Source organism: Octopus bimaculoides, chromosome 3, assembly GCF_046866305.1.
Source record: "Octopus bimaculoides isolate indiv1 chromosome 3, ASM4686630v1, whole genome shotgun sequence".
NCBI lineage: Eukaryota > Metazoa > Mollusca > Cephalopoda > Octopoda > Octopodidae > Octopus > Octopus bimaculoides.
The window spans coordinates 67,714,031-67,739,682 of NC_142930.1; the positions used below are offsets into that span (position 1 = coordinate 67,714,031).

The 25,652-nt window shown below is 35.0% G+C and overlaps 2 protein-coding genes across 3 annotated transcripts in view; one reads left to right on the forward strand and one right to left on the reverse strand.

Annotated features, from left to right (window-relative positions):
• Positions 1-6,270, forward strand: part of LOC106870340 (uncharacterized) — a 181,922-nt gene extending 175,652 nt beyond the window's left edge. For both annotated transcript variants that reach the window (XM_089349157.1, XM_089349158.1), the window contains exons 51-52: positions 3,135-3,268; positions 4,494-6,270. In XM_089349157.1, the coding sequence (XP_089205283.1) occupies positions 3,135-3,268; positions 4,494-4,583 (224 nt within the window). In that variant the 3' untranslated portion in view covers positions 4,584-6,270. The remainder of the gene's footprint in view (positions 1-3,134; positions 3,269-4,493) is intronic.
• Positions 6,271-6,353: 83 nt separating this feature from the next.
• Positions 6,354-25,652, reverse strand: part of LOC106870333 (uncharacterized) — a 38,228-nt gene continuing 18,929 nt past the window's right edge. The window contains exons 4-8 of the mRNA XM_089348371.1: positions 24,616-24,761; positions 21,814-22,123; positions 18,717-18,815; positions 16,871-16,962; positions 6,354-7,057 (exon numbers count right to left, since the gene is read on the reverse strand). Of these exons, the coding sequence (XP_089204497.1) occupies positions 6,489-7,057; positions 16,871-16,962; positions 18,717-18,815; positions 21,814-22,123; positions 24,616-24,761 (1,216 nt within the window). The 3' untranslated portion in view covers positions 6,354-6,488. The remainder of the gene's footprint in view (positions 7,058-16,870; positions 16,963-18,716; positions 18,816-21,813; positions 22,124-24,615; positions 24,762-25,652) is intronic.

Below are 25,652 nucleotides of genomic sequence, written 5' to 3' on the forward strand. Positions count from 1 at the left end.
CGTTCACACACACACACACACACACACACACACACACATATTGTGGAAGGATTCCAAGCACCCACCAAGTGTAAAGGTAGACTAATTCATTGTTATAAATTAAAGAACTGAGCAATTGGAAGTTCGGGTTGGTAAGCAGTTTACTGTCAGCCGTTATATAGAGCATTGAGTCTCATGTAATAGTAACAGTAGTGTGTCATGTATATATACTTTCTTCACCACTGCTTTGTTAATTATATACATCCAATACAAGGATATAAAAGTGGTGATGAGTTGTTTGAAGCTTGTGTTGGCTGTTTAAATATTTTTTGTTATGAAATCAAAGAAAAAATTGTTTAACATGGAGAACTTATTGGCCTCTGTGGCACAGTTGCAACAGCAACAGCAGCAACAACAACAGCAGCTACAGCAGCAGCAGCAGCAGCAACTACAACAGCAACAATAACAAAACCAACAGTTGCTGGAATTAATGTTGAAGAAGTCTGAAAATACTTCCGGTTTGTACCCACCAGACAGCATAGCAAACTCAATTGGACAATTCAAATACAACCCAGAAGGTTTTACCTTCTCTGCATATTTTTGTAGATATGAAGAAATCTTCAAAGAAGAGTGTAAAAGTTGGTCTGATGAGAAAAAGGTATGGCTACTTTTATGAAAATTATCCCATGCCGAACACAAAAAAGCCAATCAAAGAAGCCTGGTGAGATTTGTTTCAATGGAACAATATTTTATCGAAAATCTTCAGTGAAGGTAGTTCCTTATACAATACTCGCTGGCAATGTTTAAATTTGGTCAAAAAAGATGATGACCTATGCTGGATTGGTTAACAGAAAGTGTAAGAAATTCAAATTGAATGAGTTAACCCCAGACATGCTCAAGTCTCTAATTTTTGTTTAAGGGCTTATTGCATGCAAAGATGCCGATAAACATTCCTGGATATTAACAAAATTAGAACACGACCAAAATTCAACACAGCAGGCAGTAGCAGAAGAATGTCAGAGGATTATTAATCTATGACATGATGCAAATAAAATTGAAGAGAAAGATTGCTCTCAGATTCAAGCATGTCAACTGGTAGCACTTGTCCAGGCTTGGGTTTTCAACCTAAAAATAAAAGACACAACTATAAATGTATTTGTACATGCACACATATGCATGCACATACACACGTGCACACACACACACACACACACACAAAACCAGGCAACTGGTCAAAGTTGCTTTTTATATTAGAGTACTATATATATATATATATATATTTATTTATACATATATATATATATATATATATATATATATATATATATATATATATATATATACATATATATACATATATATACTAGCTTAAAAACCACCCTATTGGGTGGCTTTTAAGCTAGCTCTTGCAGAGGGTTCTTCATTGGGCCTTGGGCCCAACACTGACACTTCTTTACATGCATTGAGTACATATTAAATTTTACAAACAATTAACAGTTTTCATCAAAACAATGATATAATTTGTCTATTTAGAACTTATTGCAAATCTGCATAATAAACATGTTTGGCCTTCCCGTTTGGTGTCAGAACCAATAACTTGTTTCCACTCCCAACCCTTGAACAACCAACCTAGAGCTAGCCATGAGATGAACCCCAGTTACTTTCTGTGATTGTACTTGGGACCTATTGATTGACAGTGCATAGCTCACTCACACTGGAAACTGAAGTCTTTTGAACTATCACCACAACAACTGGTTGCCCATTAGCATCAATGCTGCCGATTTGCATTGAATTTTGTTTAAGCCAAGCATCACATATTGCTCGACAGAAATTACTCCAATCTATGATCATAGTTCTACTTTGTATGGAAGATTCATGCATCATATCATTTTGCAACATATCACATGACCAACAACAAATGATTAAAAGGATGTTATCAGGGGCACATGGCTTTTGTCAAAGTATGATCTGTGACGGATTGATTTTTGTGTTTACAAAGCTTGCAGTACCAAACTTTTCCGTCCACCACATGTGATAGAGCCACAAGATGAATTGCAATATTCACAGGTGTACCTGTCCATAATTAAACAGCACTGTGCCAACCATTGAAGAATGTTGTTGCATGATTCTGCAAATTTTGTAATATTCCACGATTCTTCTAACATTGTTTCGTGATTGAGGATTTCCACTCAGGTACAATAAACTGCAGTGCCGCTGGTCTTCTATGTGACATCTTGATCAATTTCCAATTCCAAACTAAACTAATTTTGGTGTTTTGTAAACTCATTTTGGCAGTTAAGTTGACTTACTTCCCTTCGCTTCCCTTATTAGTTATCTCCCCTTAATGTTTTTTTTTTTTTTGTATGCCCGTAACGAATATTTGGGAATCGAAAATTTCAGGATTGCGGGTCCAGATTTGGCCTGGAATGTTTTTAATTTACCCGCGGAGTCAGCCTGATTCCCAAATCGGTCTTAACACTTCTGATGTGGGGTGTGGATCTTCTTGAGTATGGCCAGGGGCCAGGTATCTCGGTCCTTTGTCATCTCACCTGAAAGGTTTAGCTTCCTAAGGTTGTTTTTCTGTACTTCATCCATGTTTTCCTGGGTCTCCCCATTTCCATGTGTTCCATCCACTTTGAGAGATCAGTGTCTCTTTATGGAGCTGCCGGCATCCATCCACATCACATGACCAAACCAGCGCAGTCTTCTCTCTACATATATAAGCAAAACTTAATGATCTTTTTATGCAACAACACAACCTGTTCTTGCTACAACATAAAGTGACATATCCTGTATTTATAAATGACAGGAATAATATTACTGGCATGAAGAATAGAATGGCTTGCCGCCTGATATTTGTGAAACTGATACATTGCTTCAGATAACAGCATCATTTCATTAAATATCAAAGCTTAGCTCTGGTATGATTGTATTTTATATATTGAAGCATTGGCAATAAAATTGAGGGTGTCTTTCAAAATGCCAACATTTGTTACAGATGAGAATCAAAACCACAAAATCAGTCACCTGTAAGTTTTATTGATTTGGTGACATTTTCATCTTATAGTTTTAGAATATTTTCATTTATTGTGTTATTATTTTCATCTGTTCTTTAACCATATTTCAAGTTCAGTTATATTTAATTTTTATTTTAGACAGAACATTGCTATCTAAACCAGCTAACTTGCGAAATGTTGACGCGTCATGGGCGAAGAAGCGTAATCTTTCAATTGATATTTATGACAATCAAGTGTGTGATCACAAGAAGTTAACACAAAGACCAAAGACTGTAAGAAAAGTTATTTTAGCAATACTTTTTTTCATTTATTTATCTTCAGTACTTATTATCCTTTTTTTTTCTTCTTTTTTTTAGTCTGATATTTACTCTATCGGTTTCTTTTGCTAAACTGCTAAGTTACAAGGATGTAAACAAGCCGACAGCTGTTGTCAAGTGATGGTGGGAACAACACAAACACACAAACAAACACATACACACACACACACACACCACACACAAAATACTTACATATATGCATACAACAAGTTTCTATTGGTTTCCGTCTATCAAATCTACTCACAAGGCTTTGGGTCAGCCCAGGGTTATAGTAGAAGACACCCAAGATGCCACACAGTGGGACTGAATCCAGAACGATGAGGTTGAAAAGCAAATTTCTTACCAGCCACTTCTAGTATAGTAATACAGAATGTAAATTAGTGATATGTACTCCTAGCATAGTGAAGGTGCATGGCTCAGAGGTTAGAGCATCAGGATCACAATCATGAGGTAGTGAGTTCAATTCCTGGATCAGGCTATGTATTGTGCTCTTGAGCAAGATATTTTATTTCACATTATTCCAGTTCACTCAGTGAGTTGCAACATCACTGGTGCCAAGCTGTATCAGCCTTTACCTTTCTTTTGGATAACATTGGTGGTTTGGAGAGGGGAGACTGGTATGCATGGGCAACTGCTGGTCTTCCATACACAACCTTGCCCGGACTTGTGCCTCAGAGGGGAACTTTCTAAGTACAATCCCATGGTCATTCATGACCGAAGGGGGGACTTTACTCCTAGCATGTATAAGGTTCTCATATAAATTTCTGTGTTTTATCTATTATTTGTTTCAGTCATTAGCTTGTGACCATGCTGGAGCACTACCTTGAGGAATTTTTAATCAAATGTATTCTTTTGCTGAATCTACCAAAAAATAGAATTGATATTTTCTGCAAGTCATATTGCTTCATTAAACTTGACATATATCAACGGAAAATAGTTTCAATCATGATGTTCTTTAACAAAAGATAGATTGGTATATAAAATTGTTTTCTGCTGTTAAGAGCTATAAAATATATAGTAAATATATCTGCTTTCTGCATTCCAAACTGATATTTTAAATCTCAATTTTATTTTATTTTCTGCATACAATTTTTTTAACATAAAAAAAAGAGGTTTATTTTGTTGTATGAATGTTTACCTTCTTTATAAGTACTTTTTTCAGTTTATTTTTCTCTTTCAGGTATCTGGACGTTTTTCATCCAGTGCTACAAACCAGTCTACTCAAGAAGATATTTATGAACTCTCAGAGATTATTGATTCTGATGTTTAACAATGTTATTTGTATTATTCTTATTTTTCATTGATAGCTGTAGCAAATATTTGTCTTATTTGCATGTTTCAATGGATCTGAAATATTACTTGACTTCTTAAAATAGGATAGAACATGAAATAAAGTTAATAATAGTTAAATGCCTAGATTATCTTACAAAATAATTGTTAAATACCTAGGTTATCTTACAAAAAAAAAAACATTGTCTGAAATCAACATTGTATAATTTTAAACAAACATTGAATATTATTTCAAAATTACTTGAATGAGTTTTCTGTCCTTTTAAATTAATTTCCATTTAGACAGGATTTCATTTTATTAGTTTTGAAGCCTAACAATAGCTTTTATTCATATAGATTTTATTTTTCAGTTTCTATAAGTTATCACTTTTTACTCTTACCTCTAGTTTCTTCTTATCTATTTCCAAAGCATGTTCTTCGATAAATTTTAGCAACTATTTCCTGGTTATTTATGTCATTAATAGATCTACCTTCATCACTTGCCACCAATTTCATTGACATCTTCCTGCCTTACTGTAAATACAATTATATTTGCTAACACTTTCATAACTGACAGTTACTAATGGTATGTCTGCCATCCTTAAACTGACTGCTGTTAGTAAAGAGTGTTAATAAGTTAAACTGTAAGCAAATAATTATCAATGATAATGAAATAGATTTTAATGAAAATTCATTAGTAACTGTCAGTTATGAAACTGTTAGTAAATATAATTGTTTTTACAGTAAGACAGGAAGATGTCAATGAAATTGGTGGCAAGTGATGAAGGTAGATCTATTAATGACATAAATAACCAGGAAATAGTTGCTAAAATTTATTGAAGAAGGTGCTTTGGAAAAAAGCTAAGAAGTAAGAAACTAAAAATATGAGTAAAAGGTGATAACTTCTAGAAACTGAAAAATAAAATCTAAATGAATAAAAGCTCTTGTTAAGCTTCAAAACTAATAAAATGAAATCCTGTCAAAATGGAAATTAATTTAAAAGAATAGAAAACTCATTCAAGTAATTTAAAAATATTATTCAATGTTTGTTTAAAATTACACACTGTTGATTTGAAATAGGATAGATCATGAAATAGAGTTATCTAATTCTGTGACTCAGTTTTCAAATTCTGTCCATCCCTGAAATATATGAAATAAGTACCAGCAATATACTATGGTGGAAGCCCCCTCAAGTGTAATGTAGAAGGGTCCTTATGATTAGTCAAAATAATCACTATAATTTGAGGAGCTGATGATGTTATTATATGTTTTGTAACAGCATCTTGACAGCTGGCCATTCATATATAATTTCAATATGCAAGAAATCATATCACTTTTTGACCATTTACACTAATATTTTACTAGAAACTAATGCAATGAAATACTCCTAAATACCTTAGGAAAACTATATCAGTTCTTTGCTCACACAAACTACGCTAGTTATTGGAAACATGTATAAATATAAAATCTTTATTCTTAAATTGATGTTTCCATTTTAAATTCATAAAATCAAAAAAAAAATTTTTCTTAATGTTTAATCTAAGATTGAATGAAGAATACATTAATTGGGCGGAAACTCAAAAAGACTTATTTAGCACTTCATTAGGTGTATACTCATTTTTAGCTTGTGTGTCATTTAAGTCATTTGCGTTTACCTCTTTATTTTAATAAAATTATTTTCAGTAAAACCAAAGAATTTGTTCGTACTTCTGAAATTATAGTTTTAAAGTTATATAAACATGTCTTTTTCTTTAACTTAATGTTTTTTTTTGTTTTGTTTTGTTTTTTTTTTTGGTATGGTGGTGACACAATATGGAATGAAACTTACCTATAGGTAAAATAGAGTTTCAACAATATAAGAGGAAATGCATTAAGATGTGTTGTTATATGTGAATACTTTTAATAATCACCATTTCAGTTTAACCTTCACTTCATTTCTTTGTTCATCTTGTCTTGGTTTCAAAACTCTGTTGTTACTTTTAGTATACATTTTCCACTTCAGAAATAATTGTTGTACATGTGAAAGAATAAGCTTCTCTGTATTCCGTCTCTGTAGTTGCTTTTCAAAAGCTTCTGATACAGGTCTTTTCATCCTTGATAGTTGAATATTAGAAATACCAATTCTACTTTTATCTTCTTTTTGTTGTTTAGATGTTTGATTATTAGGTAAAGTTTGTTTCTTCACAGGAGTGACAGTTTTCTGTTTACGGAGGTCAAGTAACATGGATTCATCTTGTAATTTTAGCAGAAAATATTTAAAAATAGAACTAGAATCAGTTATTGGACAGCGGTGAGCATACAGTAATAACCTAAAGTAGGCAGCATTCTGAAAATGTTCATTGCTTTGTAACCCATTGTTGGTTTTCTTCAGAAATAAGTCTTCATGACGTTTTTCTAAGACCATAAGATGTGATGTCCGTGTTGTGATTGCAGTCTCTATATATGTTCCAAGACCAAGACAGTGTTCTATTAAACCTAAAAATAAATTATTTTCAAGATTAGTTATTACTCCAACCCCATAAATGATTATGATTTTGGAACAACATTGTAGGTGTTCCTGATACCGAATAATATTCCTCTTGTCCTTCTCCACAGCCTTTACAAGGATCTGAGCCAGCTGATGTACCATATAATTAACAAAACATTTGTTAATTATATGGTACATCAGTTACTTACTTACGTGAACAGTACCTCATTATTACTGAGAATGAACTGCAAAGGGTTAAGTGTTTTGAGAAGAAACACAGCACAGCACAGAAATAAGATATCAACTGTTGAACTTATGTAAAGCAACAAGACTAAGCCAGCTGTTTTCACTCTATCATTCAATGTGATAATTAGAATATTTGAAATATACAATGTCATTTACATTATTAAGGATAACTTGATTGCCTTCAAAACTGATTTTTTTTTTTTTTTTTTCCGTAAGGCCAAAACTTGTGTTTATTGAAGAAATCACTTAATATGATAAGAAATTTTCCTAATCCAATGTGCTTTTTGATTCTGAAAAATATATCTTATTAAAAATAAACAAAAGAATTAACTAGGATATTAATAAGAATAAAACTTTAAAAAAATGATTATGTCTGTTTTTTTCAAATACATTTTCTATTTTGAAATTTTAGTTTAGGTTTTTTTTTCTTTTATGTTTTCTTTTACGTGTTTCAGTCATTTGACTGTGGCCATGCTGTGGCATCACCCTGAACTGTTTAATCAAACATATTGACCCTAGTACTTCTTTTTAAACCTGGTACTTATTATATTGGTCTCTTTGACTAAATCATTAAGTTACAGAAATGTAAACAAACCAACACTGATTGTCAAGCAGTGGGGGTGACAAACTCAAAGACACACGCACACACTTGTGTGTGTGTGTATGTGTGTGCATGTGTGTGTGTGCGTGTGTGTGGGGGGTGGGGGGTGAAATTGAATATATGATAAAGGAACAGGAAATCAGGCAATGAACAGCTTACAGCTGTTTTTGCTATAAGAGGGCAGTGCACTCAGAGGTAAGTGATTGTGTATCACCAAATAGCTTCTTTGGAGCTTACCTTCCATAATTATGCTCTCTACCCAACATACTCTGAAGAATATGTATATTGAGTTTTAACATTGCTATGCCTAAGCAAAACATTTTAATATATACATGTGACTAAGCATGGGCCGTGACTGCTGAGGACATGCATAAACTTGCAAGGAATGAAGCCAGTATGCTCCGCTGGATGTGTAATATCACTGTGCATACTCGACAGAGTGTAAGTACTTTGAGAGAAAACTTGGATCTAAGAAGTATCAGATGTGGTGTGCAAAAGAGACGACTGCGCTGGTATGTGGCAAGAATGAATGAGGATAGCTGTGTGAAAAAGTGCCACACCCTAGTGGTTGAGGGAACCTGTGGAAGAGGCAGACCCAGGAAGACCTGAGATGAGGTGGTGAAGCACGACCTTCGAACATTAGACCTCACCGAGACAATGACTTGTGACCGAGACCTTTGGAAATATGCTGTGCGTGAGAAGACCCAGCAAGACATGTGAGACCATAACCCATGGCCTTTACGAGGGGTGTAGCCAGCCCACTTATGCATACCTTTCCTTCTTTGGACACAAAACCCTGCTTGCGAAGACCTGTTGAGGGAAGTGAAATCGAAATAAAAAATTGAACCAAATTCGTTGACTGGCACCCATGCCAACCTTCCTTCATTGGACACTAAACTCAGCTTGCAAAGACCTGTTGGGGCAAGTGAGATCAAAACTGAACCTAATTTGATGACTGGCGCCCATGCCAGTGGAGCACTAGCAGCATCATCCGAGTGGGATCACTGCCAGAGCAGTGGTCTCACTTCCGTGCCATTTGAGCGCAATCGTTTCCAGCTTTGCCTTACTGGCACTTGTGCCAGTAGCATGTGAACAAAACATTGGACTGACTCCTGTGCAGGTGGCACATAAAAAAATCACCATTTGAGCATGGCCGTTGCCAGTACCGCCAGACTGGCCCTCGTGCCGGTGGCACGTAAAATGCACCCACTACACTCTTGGAGTGGTTGGCGTTAGGAAAGGGCATCCAGCTGTAGAAACTCTGCCAGATCAGATTGGAGTCTGGTGTAGCCATCTGGTTCGCCAGTTCCCAGTCAAATCGTCCAACCTATGCTAGCATGGAAAGCGGACATTAAATGATAATGATGATATGTTGTTTGTTCCTTCTCGAGCCATGCCTGGCTCATAAGGGCCAGTTTCCTGGTTTCATTGGCATTTAAGTTCTCCACCTGGATGGGACTCCAGTCTGTCGCAGGTGAACTGCTAGATGCAGGAGGAAAGAGTGAGAGAAAGCTGTGGCAAAAGAGTCAGCAGAAGTTCATCATTACTTTCTGCCAGATCTGCATGGAGCTTAGGTGTTTCACTCATAAACACACACATAACCCAGTTTGAGATTTGAAACCACAATCTCTTGATCACGAGTCCACTGCTCTAACTACTAGGCCATGTGCCTCCACAATTTATATATATATACATATATATATATATATATATATATATATATATGTATGTATGTATGTATGTATGTATGTATATATATATATATATATATATATATATATATATATATACATATATATATTTATATAGTTTTAGGGGAAAGAACCAAGTTTCATGAACTCATCGATGAAAATCCACTATCACATATAGAAAAATTAATAATTAAAAGCACAATAAATGAGTATAATATAATACAAAGTAAATATCATAAGATAAAGATAATAAAATGACTACACGTGTTTCATAACTAATTTTCAAATAGAAAGGAAATTTAAATCGATTAAAATCAATTAGAACTATCGAAAATAAATTCTATTCAAAAATACAGCTAATCGTCAGGTCTTAAATAGAACAATAATTATAATAAATAAATATATATATATCAACCAACAATAAGTACCAAATGAATTTATATGAAATACTTATTTTATAAAGATAGAAAAAATATTAAAAATATCAAAATAATAAACATTCCATAATCATCCCTACATCCATTATAATATATGCTAACATGTATATTATATACAAAAACCAGCTTACATAAATTATTATCGTTTTAAATACAATTTGAACGAAGTTTAAGGTTAAAATAATAATAAAGATAATATTAGTACATATTTAACCGGTGTAATAGTTAAAGCTAGATTATTTAAAACTAAAAACGTTTATTTAATTATCATTAAAATCAATTGAATAATAGAAAAATACAATAATACTTATTTCTACAAACGTAGAAATAAAAATAAAAATATGAATGAAAAAATTAAGAATGAAAAAAATTATTAAGAATAAAAGATTAAACTTTATATATACTAAGTTTTAATAAAAAAAAAAACTTTAACGATATTATAAACAATAATGACTAATTATTAATCAAATATTATTAATCAAAAATAATCGAAAATATATCAACACTATTCAAATCGAAGTCATATATTATGTTGAAATGATACTCTAACTTCTAAATAATTTAGTGTTAAATAAGTTATCTATTAAAAATAATCTTTAAAAAAACCAAATGAATAATATAAAAAACAAGAATACATATTTTCAAATAGTAGAAAATCATTTAGCAAAGTAAAAATAGAACTTACCCATATTTTTCCGTAATTCAAAATAATCATTATCTGTGGACGCATCAGATTCTGCGTTTGGTGCTGTCTTACACCACACCGTAGATAGAAACATACAACCTTTGGCTTTCTTTTCTTGCCAACTACAGCTCAAGCGACGGGAGTTTGTGATTTATACTGATCACAAGCCCCTCACTTTTGCTCTGTCCTCTAAAACGGACAAACTATCTCCTCGTGCTTTTCGTAACCTGGACTTTATTTCACAGTTTACAGGTGACATTCGTCATGTGCCAGGGAAAGAGAACTTCTCAGCTGATGCTCTTTCGCGACTCCCTGTGCATTCTATTTCCACTCCCGCGGTAATTGATTTGCTAGCAATTTCGCAGGAGCAACATCCTTTGTCAAGTTTAGACTTAACTTCACCAAAGTACCATACTTGTAAGTTTGCCTATCTTCCGCTCCCTTCCTCTGGAGGCTCTATTTTGTGTGACACTTCCACCGATTCTCTCAGGCCCTTAGTGCCTGAGAACCATCAACGTTCTGTTTTTGATGCCCTTCATTCCTTGTCACACCCGGGCATCTCTGCGACAGTCAAACTTATTACAGCTCGGTTTTTTTGGCCCAACATGCGGCGGTCAATTACCACCTGGGCACGCTCTTGCTTGAAGTGCCAGAGTGCAAAAGTCCACCGGCACGTTTGTACCCCACTTGGACAATTTCCATCTACTGAGGCCCGTTTTCGTCACGTCCACCTTGATTTGGTTGGACCATGGCCAGTGACTCGCGGGTTCTCATATCTGTTAACATGTGTCGATCGTTTCTCCCGCTGGCCAGAAGCCATTCCTATAGCTGATATTACTTCTGAGACTGTCGCTCAAGCGTTCGTGTCTGGCTGGATTTCTCGGTACAGTGTACCGTCCAGCCTGACCACAGATCGTGGTCGGCAATTTGAGGCCGCGCTCTTTCGTGACCTATCACGAATCTTGGGGGTGCATCGTATACGCACCACCAGCTACAATCCCGCTTCTAATGGGATGGTTGAGTGATTTCATAGGCAACTTAAGGCTGCCTTACGCGCCTCGCCCAACCCACAGTCTTGGGTTGAATTTCTTCCGGTCGTCCTCCTTGGATGCCGGACTGCGGTCAAAGCTGACCCGGGTTTCTCCTCGGCGGAGCTTCTTTACAGTACCACACTGGCGTTGCCTGGTACGATGGTGGTACCACACTCGTCACAACCACCACATCCAGAGTCCTATGTTACTCGGTTGCGGGAGTATTTCTCAAATCTTCCGGCTATGGGTCCCAGACAACAGTCACCTCCCTCTCAAGTGCCAGCAGACATTGAGTCTTGGTCTCGCGTGTTTATTAGGGATGATTCTGTCAAATGACCCCTTGTTTCTCCCTATAAAGGACCCTTTCGTGTGCTTTCTCGCACTCCAAAGTTCTTCAAGGTCGACGCTAATGGTCGTACAGAGATTGTGTCTGTCGACCGTCTGAAAAAAGCGTACCTTGACAAACCCTCAACTTCCGTGGACGACGTGCCCGCTTTTCAAACACCGCATACACCACTGTCAACATCATTACCACCACACACACCACTATCAACATCTTTACCAATGCACACACAAACATCAACACCATCACAAACACACACACGCCAGAAACCACTCCACCTTCGTCGTTGCGACAAAACTCAAGTGACCCTTATGTCACTAGGTCTGGCCGGACAGTGAATTGGCCAAAGAAACTTTCCAAAACAATATACATTTGACATTTTTTGTGCCGACGGCATATCATTTCTCTGTACAAACAAACGTTGTTTTTCTTCCATTTCTGTGCACAGTAACGTGCTAAAAGAAAATATGTACACATTGCATATTGTTTCAACCTTTGCATACACATTTGCTCACGCCAACACCTTCACCACCACCTTCGTTGCAACTTTCTTTGGATCTTTTTTAAAACGGGGCCACATTTTTCATTAATGTTTTACGTAGTGTTTTTGGTACCGAAAGACTTTCAAACTTTCGTATACTTATCTATTTTGTGTTATAGAACAGAAAAATATTTTTGTATTCGAATTTATTTCATGTAAAAAATTGTCTTATTTCGATAATTTCAACCAATCACTGACAAGTATTCAGTTGTTTACATTTACTCCTTTGGTTGATTAAGCCATAGCTTCGTTTTATTTGCTTTTTTCATTTTAAATTTGCTTTTTCATTTTCTTTTTTTTTTCTTCGTTTTATTTGCTTTTTTCTTTTTAAATTTGCTGTTTTACCCTAACCCTAACCCTATCACCGATAGAATTGTTTCAGAATCGTTTGTTTATGTAGTCGGCACTTAATGTATATCGGCTGAATGGACGTCAGTGATTGGTTGAAATTACAGAAATACGACAACTTTAACATGGAATAACTTAGGGATTTCTTTTTTTTTTAAGAAGACTAAGAGAAAAAGATGTTTTATATGACACATTCTACCAGTGTTCCAAGTTTCAAAGTGTTTCGTTAATGAAAAATGTGGCCCCCGTTTTAAAAAGGATCCCTTTCTTTCACACAGACCCTTTATCTCTAGGTCTGGCTGAACTTTTCACGTTGAACAGAACTTTTTTTCTTACTCACATCGCGTCGGATGCAAAAGCTTTGCTTCCGTTACTGCATCCGACACAGCATTGCTTTGCAAATTTATTGAGCTTGTCGTTCTTTGTTTTAACAAAACAATTTTTGTTTTTTCATTGTATAATTTTAGCCGTGTTTTCTGGGTTCGGCAGCCATCTTGTTTCCGCGCCCTCTACAATCTTGCCCTGTTTCGTGCTATGCACTCGAAGGGGAGACATTGTAGTGGCGCGTGTGGCCGCAGGTGGAGAGAGAGCAATAGCGTTCGTCCTCTTCTCTATCTAGCAGCGGTCATGACAACACGTATCTTCTAGTGCTCTCTCAACTCGTTACCGACATGTGGTCGAAGCTTCCTTGGTATTCTAGCGGCATGCCTGTTCACCCAGGAACGAAACGACTCTACACCAACCTAGAATAAATTATTGATCTGTTGTTACCGTTATCCCTCGTGTTGTTGTATTTCTGGATTTTAATGATTAATATAAGAACTGGGGAGAGATGGCCGAGCCGTCATATCTCATTCAATTCTTATAACTTTGTATTATCTTATACTCACTTATTGTGCTTTTAATTATTAACTTTTCTATATGTGATAGTGGATTTTCATCGATGAGTTCATGAAACTTGGTTCTTTTCCCTAAAACTATATATTTATATATATTTTAATCTGTAAAGCTCAATTTAATTTTAATTTTTTATAAATTGAGTTTAATTGAGTTTTTACCTGTAATTTTGGATTTTGTCCCTAATATTATTATTATTATTATTATTATTATTATTATTATTATTATTATTATTATTATTATATATATATATATATATATATATATATATATATATATATATATATATATATATAATAATAATAATAATAATAATAATAATAATAATAATAATAATAATAATGGACTTTCCTGTCGTTAAATGACTATGATGGTTCTGTAATTTCTTTCTGGACAGCCAAACAAATGATTTGTTTATAGTGATCAAATGCTTGTGCACACATAAGCTCAGTCCCTACATCAAATTGACATTACGTGTACAGGTGCACGACGTGCCACATGTCAGATGGTGAAATGATCACAGAACAATGTGAAATGAAGTGTTTTGCTCAAGAATACAACACAGCACTCAGTCAAGGAATTGATTGAAACCACAATCTTGCAATTGTGAGTGCAACATCCTATGAGCTTCCGGACAGTTTCTGCTTACTTCTAAACCACACAGCCATCCCGCATTTATTAAGTACTAGCAAAAGCACCCGTCCTTCAGATGGTGTAATTTATTAGAATGGTGCACTCCTGTGGATGGTTTAAGTTGGATTAGCCTGCAGTTAGAAGTCATTTCAAGTTGATAAGTGTAAAATGTATAATTACCATTTCTGTTAGCAGTTTATGATATGGTATTAAGCAGCTTAAGTAATGAATAATTTTTTTTAACACAAATTTGGTAGTTAGTAATAAATGAAAGTCCATGAAATGGGATTGCAATTTCAGTAGGCATTAGGGATCCTATATCCTGAAGCATTTTGTATTGTGTACTTATTTTTATTGTAATGCCTGACGCAACCACATTGGAGCTTTTTTTTTCAATGAAAATCATGTATGATAAAGAAAAGCAAACATTTATAGCAAACACACAAATTGAATAATGGCACGTACAAAAATAAACGTCAGAGCATGCTTATGAATGAATAGCATGCATGAAGTAAGAAGTGTCATTGAAGGTAATGTACTGTTAAAAGCAATCAGGGAAATTAAGCAAAATATCGATGAAATGCTTGCAGGAAGTCTTATTGCTAATGACTACAGTTTAGTATAGATGTGAAAATTGCAGCAGAGGAATGACTACTGTAGGGCTGCTTTGTAGACAACATTTTTGGTTTTTCCTTCAGGAGCATAGATGAATAAGTTGTCTGGATGACCAACTCTGGAACAACTGACATAGAATTATCCATGTGAAAAGCACGATGTTCGAAGGTCCAATCTGACAACTTTCAGCAACTGACTTTGTGCTTTGTTAATAGTTATGGCAAAGCTGAGTTTGAGAAGGAACTGAAGTTTCTGCATATTGTAGGAGAAGTCTGTTGGAGTTAGCAGAAGTTTTGGAATGAAGAGGGTTTCGTTTTGGCTATGTCTGCAGTAAAATGTCATGGCACTTTGAGTCTTTGTATTTATTCCAAAGTGAATATGCATCTGTCAAGTTGCAGAAAACCAGCATTATTACAAAAAAGTGTTGGAGCTTGTGCAGAGAACAACACAGAGAGGTCTCTTTGAGTGCATTATCATATTGATCATCTGTATCCAAAAGTCCTCATTTGGAGCAGGCATCTTTGAAAGTGCTGCATAAGTGGCCGTCCACTGTGCAACGGTCGTCGAAGGAGGTTGGTCCTTTAATGAAATGAAGTAAGAACCCTAGATGGAAGCATTCTGAGTTCAAGGGGTGAACTGTGTAGATGCGTCCGATTGTGTCACTTTGTACATTGCTGGATCCAACAGCATAGACTGGCCTTGTTTTCGTCGTTGCCACTGGGAAGATGATTGATTCCATGTGGCACTTCAACATACAAAATAGACTTTGCAAAGAGGTCGATTTTGCATAGGTGAAAGAAGGCTGTGAGAGTGGTCTTTCGTGTGGCAACTATTTCTTGAATGAGGTTATCTTCTGTGAAGTAAATTCGCTGCATATTTTCCAAATGAACATTGAAATGAATCATACGAGGGTATCATTTGTGAATTTTTCTTGATGTGTGCATGAAATGTTTTGCAGAGCCTCTTGTTGTGGGATACGGGCCACCGATCGTCAACCAAAAAAGTGTAGTGAGGGATACAAATGTAAGGGAGGCGATCAATTTCTGAATGTTACTTCACAAAGAGTTACTGCCCTTGTCCACAATAATCATTGTACAACAGAAATGGAGGTTTTTCTGACCCTAGAAGCCGCATTACTTTATATTACTCCATAAGTGAAAACTCTAAAGAGTGTAGAACCATCTGTGGAACATAAGTGATGTATGTGCCAAGTGTGAATGAAATCGAATGAAAAATATTGATTTTAAGTAGGATCCAGTAAATGGCCTGTCACACACACACACACACACACACACAGACACACACAGACACACACACACACACACACACACACAGACACACACAGACACACACACACACACACACACACACACACACACGCACACATTTTCCATCTTATATATTATAGATTTTAATAACATATGTTTCATAATATGATTACATACAGACCCTTTTATAATTTAATATCATCCCTAACAACCAGAGCATATTTTCTGCTGTCTAACACTCTCTGGCATTCAGATTTTTCTGTCAATTATAAAGCTAATTTATTAACATTGTTTTGAATTAATTATACATTATCTCATAGCTTTGAGAGTTCAGTAATGTGACTGTTGCATTTTTACAATGACATTGTAGTGTAGGTGTGAGAGATAAAATCTGGCTGGTTTGAACATAAAACATAAAATATTTGAGCTGGTTTTAATGTAAAAGGATTAAATAAAGTGGCTTCTTTGGCTTTTCTAATACTTACCAATGTGTTCATTGGTACCTAATAGACATAGTTGGCGATAATTACTTCGGTTCTTTTCCATCAGTTTTAGGTTTTCTTTCAAATATCTCTCTCTAAAAAGACAAAAGAACTTAAGTCAAAAAATTTTCAGCAGACAAGAATAATCAGTTTGACTGTTTAAACATTTCCAGTTATTGGATAAAAAGAAAACTTAATTTTAAAAAGACTACTATCAATTATTTTAACCCTTTAGCATTCAGATTACTTTGATGACTACAATGCTTATATATTCACACTGTTTTTGATTTAATCATGCATTATCTCGTGGCTTTGAGATTTCAATGATGTGATTTTTTATTTCTTAGAAGGATTTTGTAGAGTAGGTGTAAGAGATCAGATCTGGCCAGTTTCAAATAGGATATTTGGGCTGGATGTTTCCAAACAAGATGCTAAAGGGTTTAAAAAAACACAAAATAAGTAAACACACATATACACCTTTCATTTTTTTTACTAGTTTCACTCATTGAACTGTGGCGATGTTGAATCATCACCTAAAAGGGTTTAATTGAACAAATTGACCCCAATACTCAAATTTCAAGTCTGGTATTTATTTTATCAGTCTCTTTTGCTGAACCTCTAGATTGTGAGGATGTAAACAAACCAACGCCAGTTGTCAAGTAATGGGGACAAACATAAACACAAACACACATATATCTATATATGATGGGTTTCCACAGTTTCTGTCTGTCAAATTTACTGACATAACATTGGTTGGCCCAGGGCTATAGTAGAAGATACTTGCCCAAAGTGCCACACAGTGGCACTGAACCCAAAACTACATGGCTGTAAAATGGGCTTCTACACTGCCATATATAGTTTTGTTGTAAAAATATTTAATTAATTTTTATACTTTTACATTTGCTGGCAGAATCATTACCACACTGGACAAAATGCTTAACAGCATTTCTTTCAGCTTTATATTCTGAGTTCAAATTTGACTGAGGTCAACTTTGCCTTTCATCCTTTCAGTGTTGATAAAATAAGTACAAGTTGATGTAATTGACAAGCATCCTCCCAAAAAATTTCAGGTCTTGTAGCTATAGTCAAAAGGATTAATATATTTTCATAATTATAACTTCCAATAAAAAAAATTGAACTCCACTTTTGATTTTAATTCACTGTCAGATTTTGCATGGTTATATGGTGCAGAGACATGGGGAATGAGAGAGGCAGAAAGGAGGCGACTAGATGTGTTTGAGATGAGATGTCCGAGGGCTATGATTGGAGTGACACAGATGGACTGGATGAAGAATGAAAGAAAAACTAACAACCTAAATGGATTGATGAATGTTGAGGTGGTTTGGTCACATGGAGAGGATGAATGAGTAGTGGATAGTAAGGAGGGTGATGAAGCGGAAGTGATAGGCAGCAGAACCAGAGGCAGACCTCGGTTTGTGTGGATGGATGGAGTGAGGAAAGCTTTGGTCGTTAAAGGTGTTGGAGTGAGAGAGGCAAGGGAGTTTATAAATGATAGGAAAACTTGTAGAGTGTTTGTGGACAAATGAGTGAATATGATGTTGCTCAAAGGGATACGGAACCAGCATGATGTGGCAGGGGTAAACCAGCATATGCTGTCAGGCCCTGCTACTGATATTGGGGGTTGTATTCTATGCCTTGACCTGAGCATAGAACAAGGCTCACCTCTTTGAGCTGCAAAATGAATGGAATGCTTGGTGTGTCTTGTTGTGGTTACACACTCCTAAAAAATGGGGAACAAACCTGGGTATATAAAAAAAAATTTTGATTGAAATTCTTTCTTTGTAATGAGCAATATAAAGAAACATTGAAAATACAGGAAAATTCTTACTGTGACATCAACTGAGGCAAAATGAACTTCATGTCTTCATATACTGCCTTGTATTGCATACATGTAGCTGTTGGGTTGATAATAACTTCAACTTCTCCTCTATAAAATTCATAAAAATAGACATATTCATTCTAAGAAAAGAAAAAATATTTTTTAAATAATTTTTTAAGCATTTCAAAAATATTTCATTCCTGATAGTATATTTCAGCTACTTGCTGAATTAAAAGTAAAAGAAGTGATAATATTAAAAATGTACCTTGTAGACTAGCATGTACTGTTGTCATGGAAACTAAAATTGAAAAATTAAATGTTTTCCAATAATGTTGAGTATTTTCAAAGATTTGTATGAAATTTTAAAAAGGACTAGCTCCACTGGCAACCAAAACTACCCATATTTCTGCATTTGAAAATAAAAATATTTCCTTATCTTTCAATACATCTCAACACTTCTAAAGCAAACTTTGTTTGTTTACTTTCATCGTAATTTGAATTTATATATATATGTTTGTGTGTGTGTGTATATATATATATATATATATATATAGGTTATGAGAGGTAATGGTGTCAGGTAATGCTGAATAAGTGCTATGGATAGACTATAATTAAGCTCCAGGCTCGGTGATTATGTGAATGAGGAGTCCAACATAAGTCATGCATATATATAAAAAAATTAACAGAATGAGATAAAAAATCCAAGGCTGTGAAAGATTTCAGAACATTTATAAAGAGGTCTTGCAGCTGTTTCCGGGATCACACCGTCTCTGATTAAGGGATGTATAAAATATCCCGGAAGCAGCTGTAAGACCTTCTCTTTATAAATGTTCTGAAATCATTCACAGCCTTGGATTTTTTATCTCATTCTGTTAATTATATATATGCATACATACATATATCATCATCATCATCATCATCATCGTTTAACGTCCGCTTTCCATGCTAGCATGGGTTGGACGATTTGACTGAGGACTGGTGAAATCGGATGGCAACACCAGGCTCCAATCTAATTTGGCAGAGTTTCTACAGCTGGATGCCCTTCCTAACGCCAACCACTCAGAGAGTGTAGTGGGTGCTTTTACGTGTCACCCGCACGAAAACGGCCACGCTCGAAATGGTGTCTTTTATGTGTCACCCGCACAAGCCAGTCCAGGGGCACTGGCAACGATCTCACTCGAAAATCCTACGGGAGCCAGTCAGGCGGTACTGGCAACGGCCACGCTCAAAATGGTGCATCTCATGTGCCACCCGCACAAGAGCCAGTCCAGGGGCACTGGCAACGATCTTACTTGGCTTGCCGGGTCTTCTCACGCACAGCACATTTCCAAAGGTCTCGGTCAGTAGTCATCGCCTCGGTGAGGCCCAATGTACGAAGGTCTTGCCTCACCACCTTAGCCCAGGTCTTCCTGGGCCTACCTCTTCCACGGGTTCCCTCAACTGTTAGGGTGTGGCACTTTTTCACGCAGTTATCCTCATCCATTCTCACCATGGATGAGGATAACCTTTAGTCGAGCAAATTGATCCAGGACTTATTCTTTAGTACTTATTCTATCGGTCTCTTTTGCCGAACCGCTAAGTTATGGGGACGTAAACACACCACCATCGGTTGTCAAGCGATGTCAGGGGGACAAACACAGACACACAAACACATATACACATGGCACACACAGAACAAAAAACAGAAGAGAAAAGCAAAAACAAACCTGCCTTTAGTTAATTGGGTACGACGTTTCACGGTTAAGGGTATGAAGTTACCCTATTCCGCTCTTCAGCCTCAATATTCTAATAAATTTAAAAGTGTCTAATAAACTCACGTGAATTTTGACCATGCGACATCAAGACCACGTGAGGCAGGCACTTACAAATTTATCGGCTAGTGAGTTCAAAACATTTCACCCCAAAGAATCTATTCTATGTGCGTCACAAATAGTCCCGTATAAAAAAATCCCGTATGAAGGGATTACGGTTTAACCATCCAACTTAGAGGCATCAATATAAAATATACAGATATAGGGCAGAGAATCGTCAATTAGTAATAAAATTAATAATTAACAATTTTGCCAAGTAGTTCAGTATGAAAAAACCTTTATCAGTAAAACCATTTATGATCATAAATATACAGGGATTAGCTTGAGTTGCTTCTCCAACATACTGAAAATTTAGAAATAGCAGTCAAAGAGCTACTGATTCCAAACTACAAATTATTTCTCTAACGGATGGCGATATTTATGGCACACACAGAACAAAAAGCAGAAGAGAAAAGCAAAAACAAACCTGCCTTTAGTTAATTGGGTATGACGTTTCACGGTTAAGGGTATGAAGTTACCCTATTCTGCTCTTCAGCCTCAATATTCTAATAAGTTTAAAAGTGTCTAATAAACTCACGTGAATTTTGACCATGCGACATCAAGACCACGTGAGGCAGGCACTTACAAATTTATCAGCTAGTGAGTTCAAAACATTTCACCCCAAAGAATCTATTCTATGTGCGTTTTTTATACGGGACTATTTGTGACGCACATAGAATAGATTCTTTAGGGTGAAATGTTTTGAACTCACTAGCCGATAAATTTGTAAGTGCCTGCCTCACATGGTCTTGATGTCGCATGGTCAAAATTCACGTGAGTTTATGAGACACTTTTAAATTTATTAGAATATTGAGGCTGAAGAGCAGAATAGGGTAACTTTGTACCCTTAACCGTGAAACGTCGTACCCAATTAACTAAAGGCAGGTTTGTTTTTGCTTTTCTCTTCTGTTTTTTGTTCTGTGTGTGCCATAAATATCGCCATCCATTAGAGAAATAATTTGTAGTTTGGAATCAGTAGCTCTTTGACTGCTATTTCTAAATTTTCAGTGTGTTGGAGAAGCAACTCAAGCTAATCCCTGTATATTTATGATTATATATATATATATATATATATATATATATATATATATATAATTATGGTATATTCTGTTAAAGCTTGTCCACCTTCAGTAATAGTATTATACACACTTCTTGGTTTGTGTTTGGGCATTATATATATATATATATATATATATATATATATATATATATATATATATATATATATGCATTGAAAAAGCTGATAGTTAACTTACTCTAAAATAAAGTAAGTCTTATCAAGAGGAGATCCTTGTTTCACAATAGTATTTCCATATTGAAATGTTTCCTTCTTTAGAGAGATAATTAACTGACGTCTGGTTTTGTGTGCAAGACCTTTGAATAGAGGATTGTCAAGTACAAACTTGCGACGTTCTATGTAGTCTCTCTCCAAGGTTTCACGCACTGATCGGTTGTACAGTTCTAGGTCAATGACTATCAGGTCTGTTTCTTCATCCACAACAACACTTGCTATGCGTACACAATCTTTCTTGATAAGAGCCAGTTCTCCAACCACAGAGCTAGCACCTACACAATATATATAAGTAGCTGTTGTTAATATAACATTGATGAAAATCATCATTAATACTTCAAAATAATTTAAATCATATTTTTTTTAATATTTTCAGCAAATACAAATTTTCACAAGTTTAATTTTTATTCTATCAGAACATATATAGTTCATATTGTTTAGTTGTAATTACATTATTAAATACTAAAACATTATCATAAAAACATGCATTAATTGTTCCCATAAAATACATTCACTTATACTTTTGAAAGCCTAAGCATTTTTATCTTTTTGAAAGCCTAAGCACATCTATCTTTTTGAAAACCTAAATAGCTAATTGCTACTTTATTTGTACTTAATTCAATCAGAATGTCTTACATATTTCTTATTTCATTAGAAAACATCAGACATATTTTCACCCTATCAGAACATGTTATACAATGTTCTCATAAAACATTATTAAACACTAATAGGGTTTATTTTATATACACAGGATGGCTCAAATAAAACATGTTTTAACTAAGTCATATATTAATTAATAATATTCCAGGTAATAACATATCTACTCATTCTTAATATGTTCTGACAGATTTAAACAATAATATCTGATTGCTGTTGTTTTTCACCACATGAAAATGCCTCTTCCTTTAGATCAGTGGTTCTCAACTGGGGTTCATATGCCCCCTGAGGGTCCATATAAGATTTTGGAGTGTCCACACAACAAAATAATAAAATGGGGATTCACAATAGTATTTGAAAAAATTTTGCTTTAGATGTATGTATTGGTATGTATTGCAAGAAACAACTAGGTTTCTTTCTTTAACATTACTTTATATTACTCCATAAGTGAAAAATCTAAAGAGTGTAGAACCATCTGTGGAACATAAGTGATGTATGTGCCAAGTGTGAATGAAATCGAATGAAAAATATTGATTTTAAGTAGGATCCAGTGTGAAAAACAAAATAGAAATTTTGAAAGAAGCTTCTATAATACCAGTTTTTAAACATTGACTGGCTATGGGGGTTCATCAGAATAAAATAGTAATCAAAGAGATCCAAAGATTTTTTAAATGGTTGAGAACCCTTGCTTTAGATGATCTGTGTTTTTAACATCATGTGTCACCAATTCAGCTGTGTAAAGAGACTTTGAGACACCCCATGTTTTGACTTCATTGTGTGCCCCTGAAATGAAGCAACCCTATGGTCAGACTAATGCATTGTACAGGAGAATGAGCTCTTATTTATAACAATTAGCAAAACAATCATTTGCTGCTGTGTACTAATGTTTTGACAAACAAATATAAATTAGCTATCAGCAACTGAAGCAGTGTCTGTAATGAATTATAATTAGCACATCCAACCTAAATCGGATGTGTTGTTTAGAATGTGTTTAACTGCTGTATGCATCCAGAGATACTATCTCATGTACTAATTAAGCACCAACTATATTGGCTGATGAAATGATTATCTGTACCATTACAGTAGTTTAAGATATTCTAAACAAGAGATCCAATTTAGGATTGGTGTGCTAATTATTAGATATTAATTCATGGGGTACATGCATAACAGCGAGAATTCAAACAATAACATATCTATTCATTCTATTCATTTATTTACCACATGAATTATAGTCTTCCATCTAAAATTGTGTATTTACTATCAATGATAGTGAAAAAGACATGAAAATACTGCTATAGAAGTTGCTGAATGAAAAGGATGGTGGAATAGGGAAGTATAGCCCTAACTGAAACAACCACAGGGATCAGCTATCAAGCTTAGCTTCAATATAGTTGATAAGATTATTAAGGAAACTAAATTAAAATATCAGGTCCTTCAGATACCCTGATAGTATTAACATCTGTTAGATGTAGGCTATAGGTGGTGCAATGAGTTATTCCAAGAATGATGTAGTAGTATCAACGTTAACTGCTACACAAGGGAACATGATAATTAAATTTGTTTTAATCAACTGCCAAATCTCTCTCCATGCACATCCTACCATCTTAAAAAGAAAGACACATCAAATAATATAGTCTTGAAACACTGTGCCAGAAAAGGAAAATGGGATGGTAGCAACTGGATCACAGGTCTGATCAACAGGATTGAGCATAGGGAAAGGAAATAATTACAAACACCAGAACTCTCATAACTCAAAAAGTTATTGCTATGTTAGCAACCAGCTTGAACTCTCTTAAGAAGAACTTAAATTAAACTCAAAGAACAATCATTTGTTTGTTCACTCATTCATACATACATACATACATACATACATACATACATACATACATACATACATACATACATACACACACACACACACACATACATACATACATACATACATACATATGACATGCTTTTGTGCCATTTCAATCAAACCACATTGCACTTGCAAAGCATCAAGCAATTGAAAATTGCAGTAGAGGACACTAAGGCTTCATAAAATGAGATCAAATCCAGAACCAAATGATTGTAAAGTAATGTATATTCAGATGTTTATAAAACTTACCTGTGCTTGCCTTATATTCTCCTAATATAGACCTGTCTTCTAGTAGTTCACCTTTACACATGGAATTTATCACATTTAATTGGTCAACATCATTTAATAAATCTTGAACATAGATTGACAGCGAGCCTTTCAGAACAATGAACATTCTAAAGAGACAAAGAAAATATTTAACCAATAAATAATGATATTTGGCAGTAAAACATATCTATATTGGTTTCAAATTATGGCACAAGGCCAGTAGTTTCAGGAAGTGAGTAAGTCGCCCCCACCACCACCAGTACTCAACTGGTACTTATTTTGTCAACCATGAAAAGATGAAAGGCAAAGTTGACCCTGACAGCACTTGAATTCAGAATGTAAAGACAGACAAAATGCCACTAAGCATTTTGCCTGATGGGCTAACCTTTTCTGCCAGCTCATCACCTTAGTAAAACAGCAATATTAACTGTTATCAATAACAGCATGTGTAACACATATTAACCCTCCAAAAACACACAAAGACATTTATTGTTTAGTATCTAATAAGAAAGATGCAGTGGAACTGCAACAGTGACCAGGTCACAGTTGATACAACAAAAGTTTTTGACACCAAATAATAAATGTTCCAATGATGTTAACAAGTTTTGTGCATTTTTGAATGACTAATATGTCTTCTTTGTAATTGATTTAGTTTAAACACAACACAGTCTCAAATCAAATCATTTGCTTGATGAGTACATCTCTGAAATTATGTTATCAGTATCTTATTAGACAAGGAAAGATGTCAAAGTTGGTAAGGAATGAAACAGAACACCTTGCAGAATTTTGTTCTGTCCATTTACATTATGAGTTCAAGTTCCAACTGAAGGCAAGTTTGGTTTCACACAGTACTAGTTAAGTACTGGGATTATAATTGATATAAGTACTGGGATTATAAATGATATAATTGGTTACACTATCCACGAAATTTATAGTTTGGTGTCTCTGACAGAAATTAATATCTTATTAGATAAGACAGTTTACTGATGTGGAGTGGAGTGGGTGGATTTAATTAATGA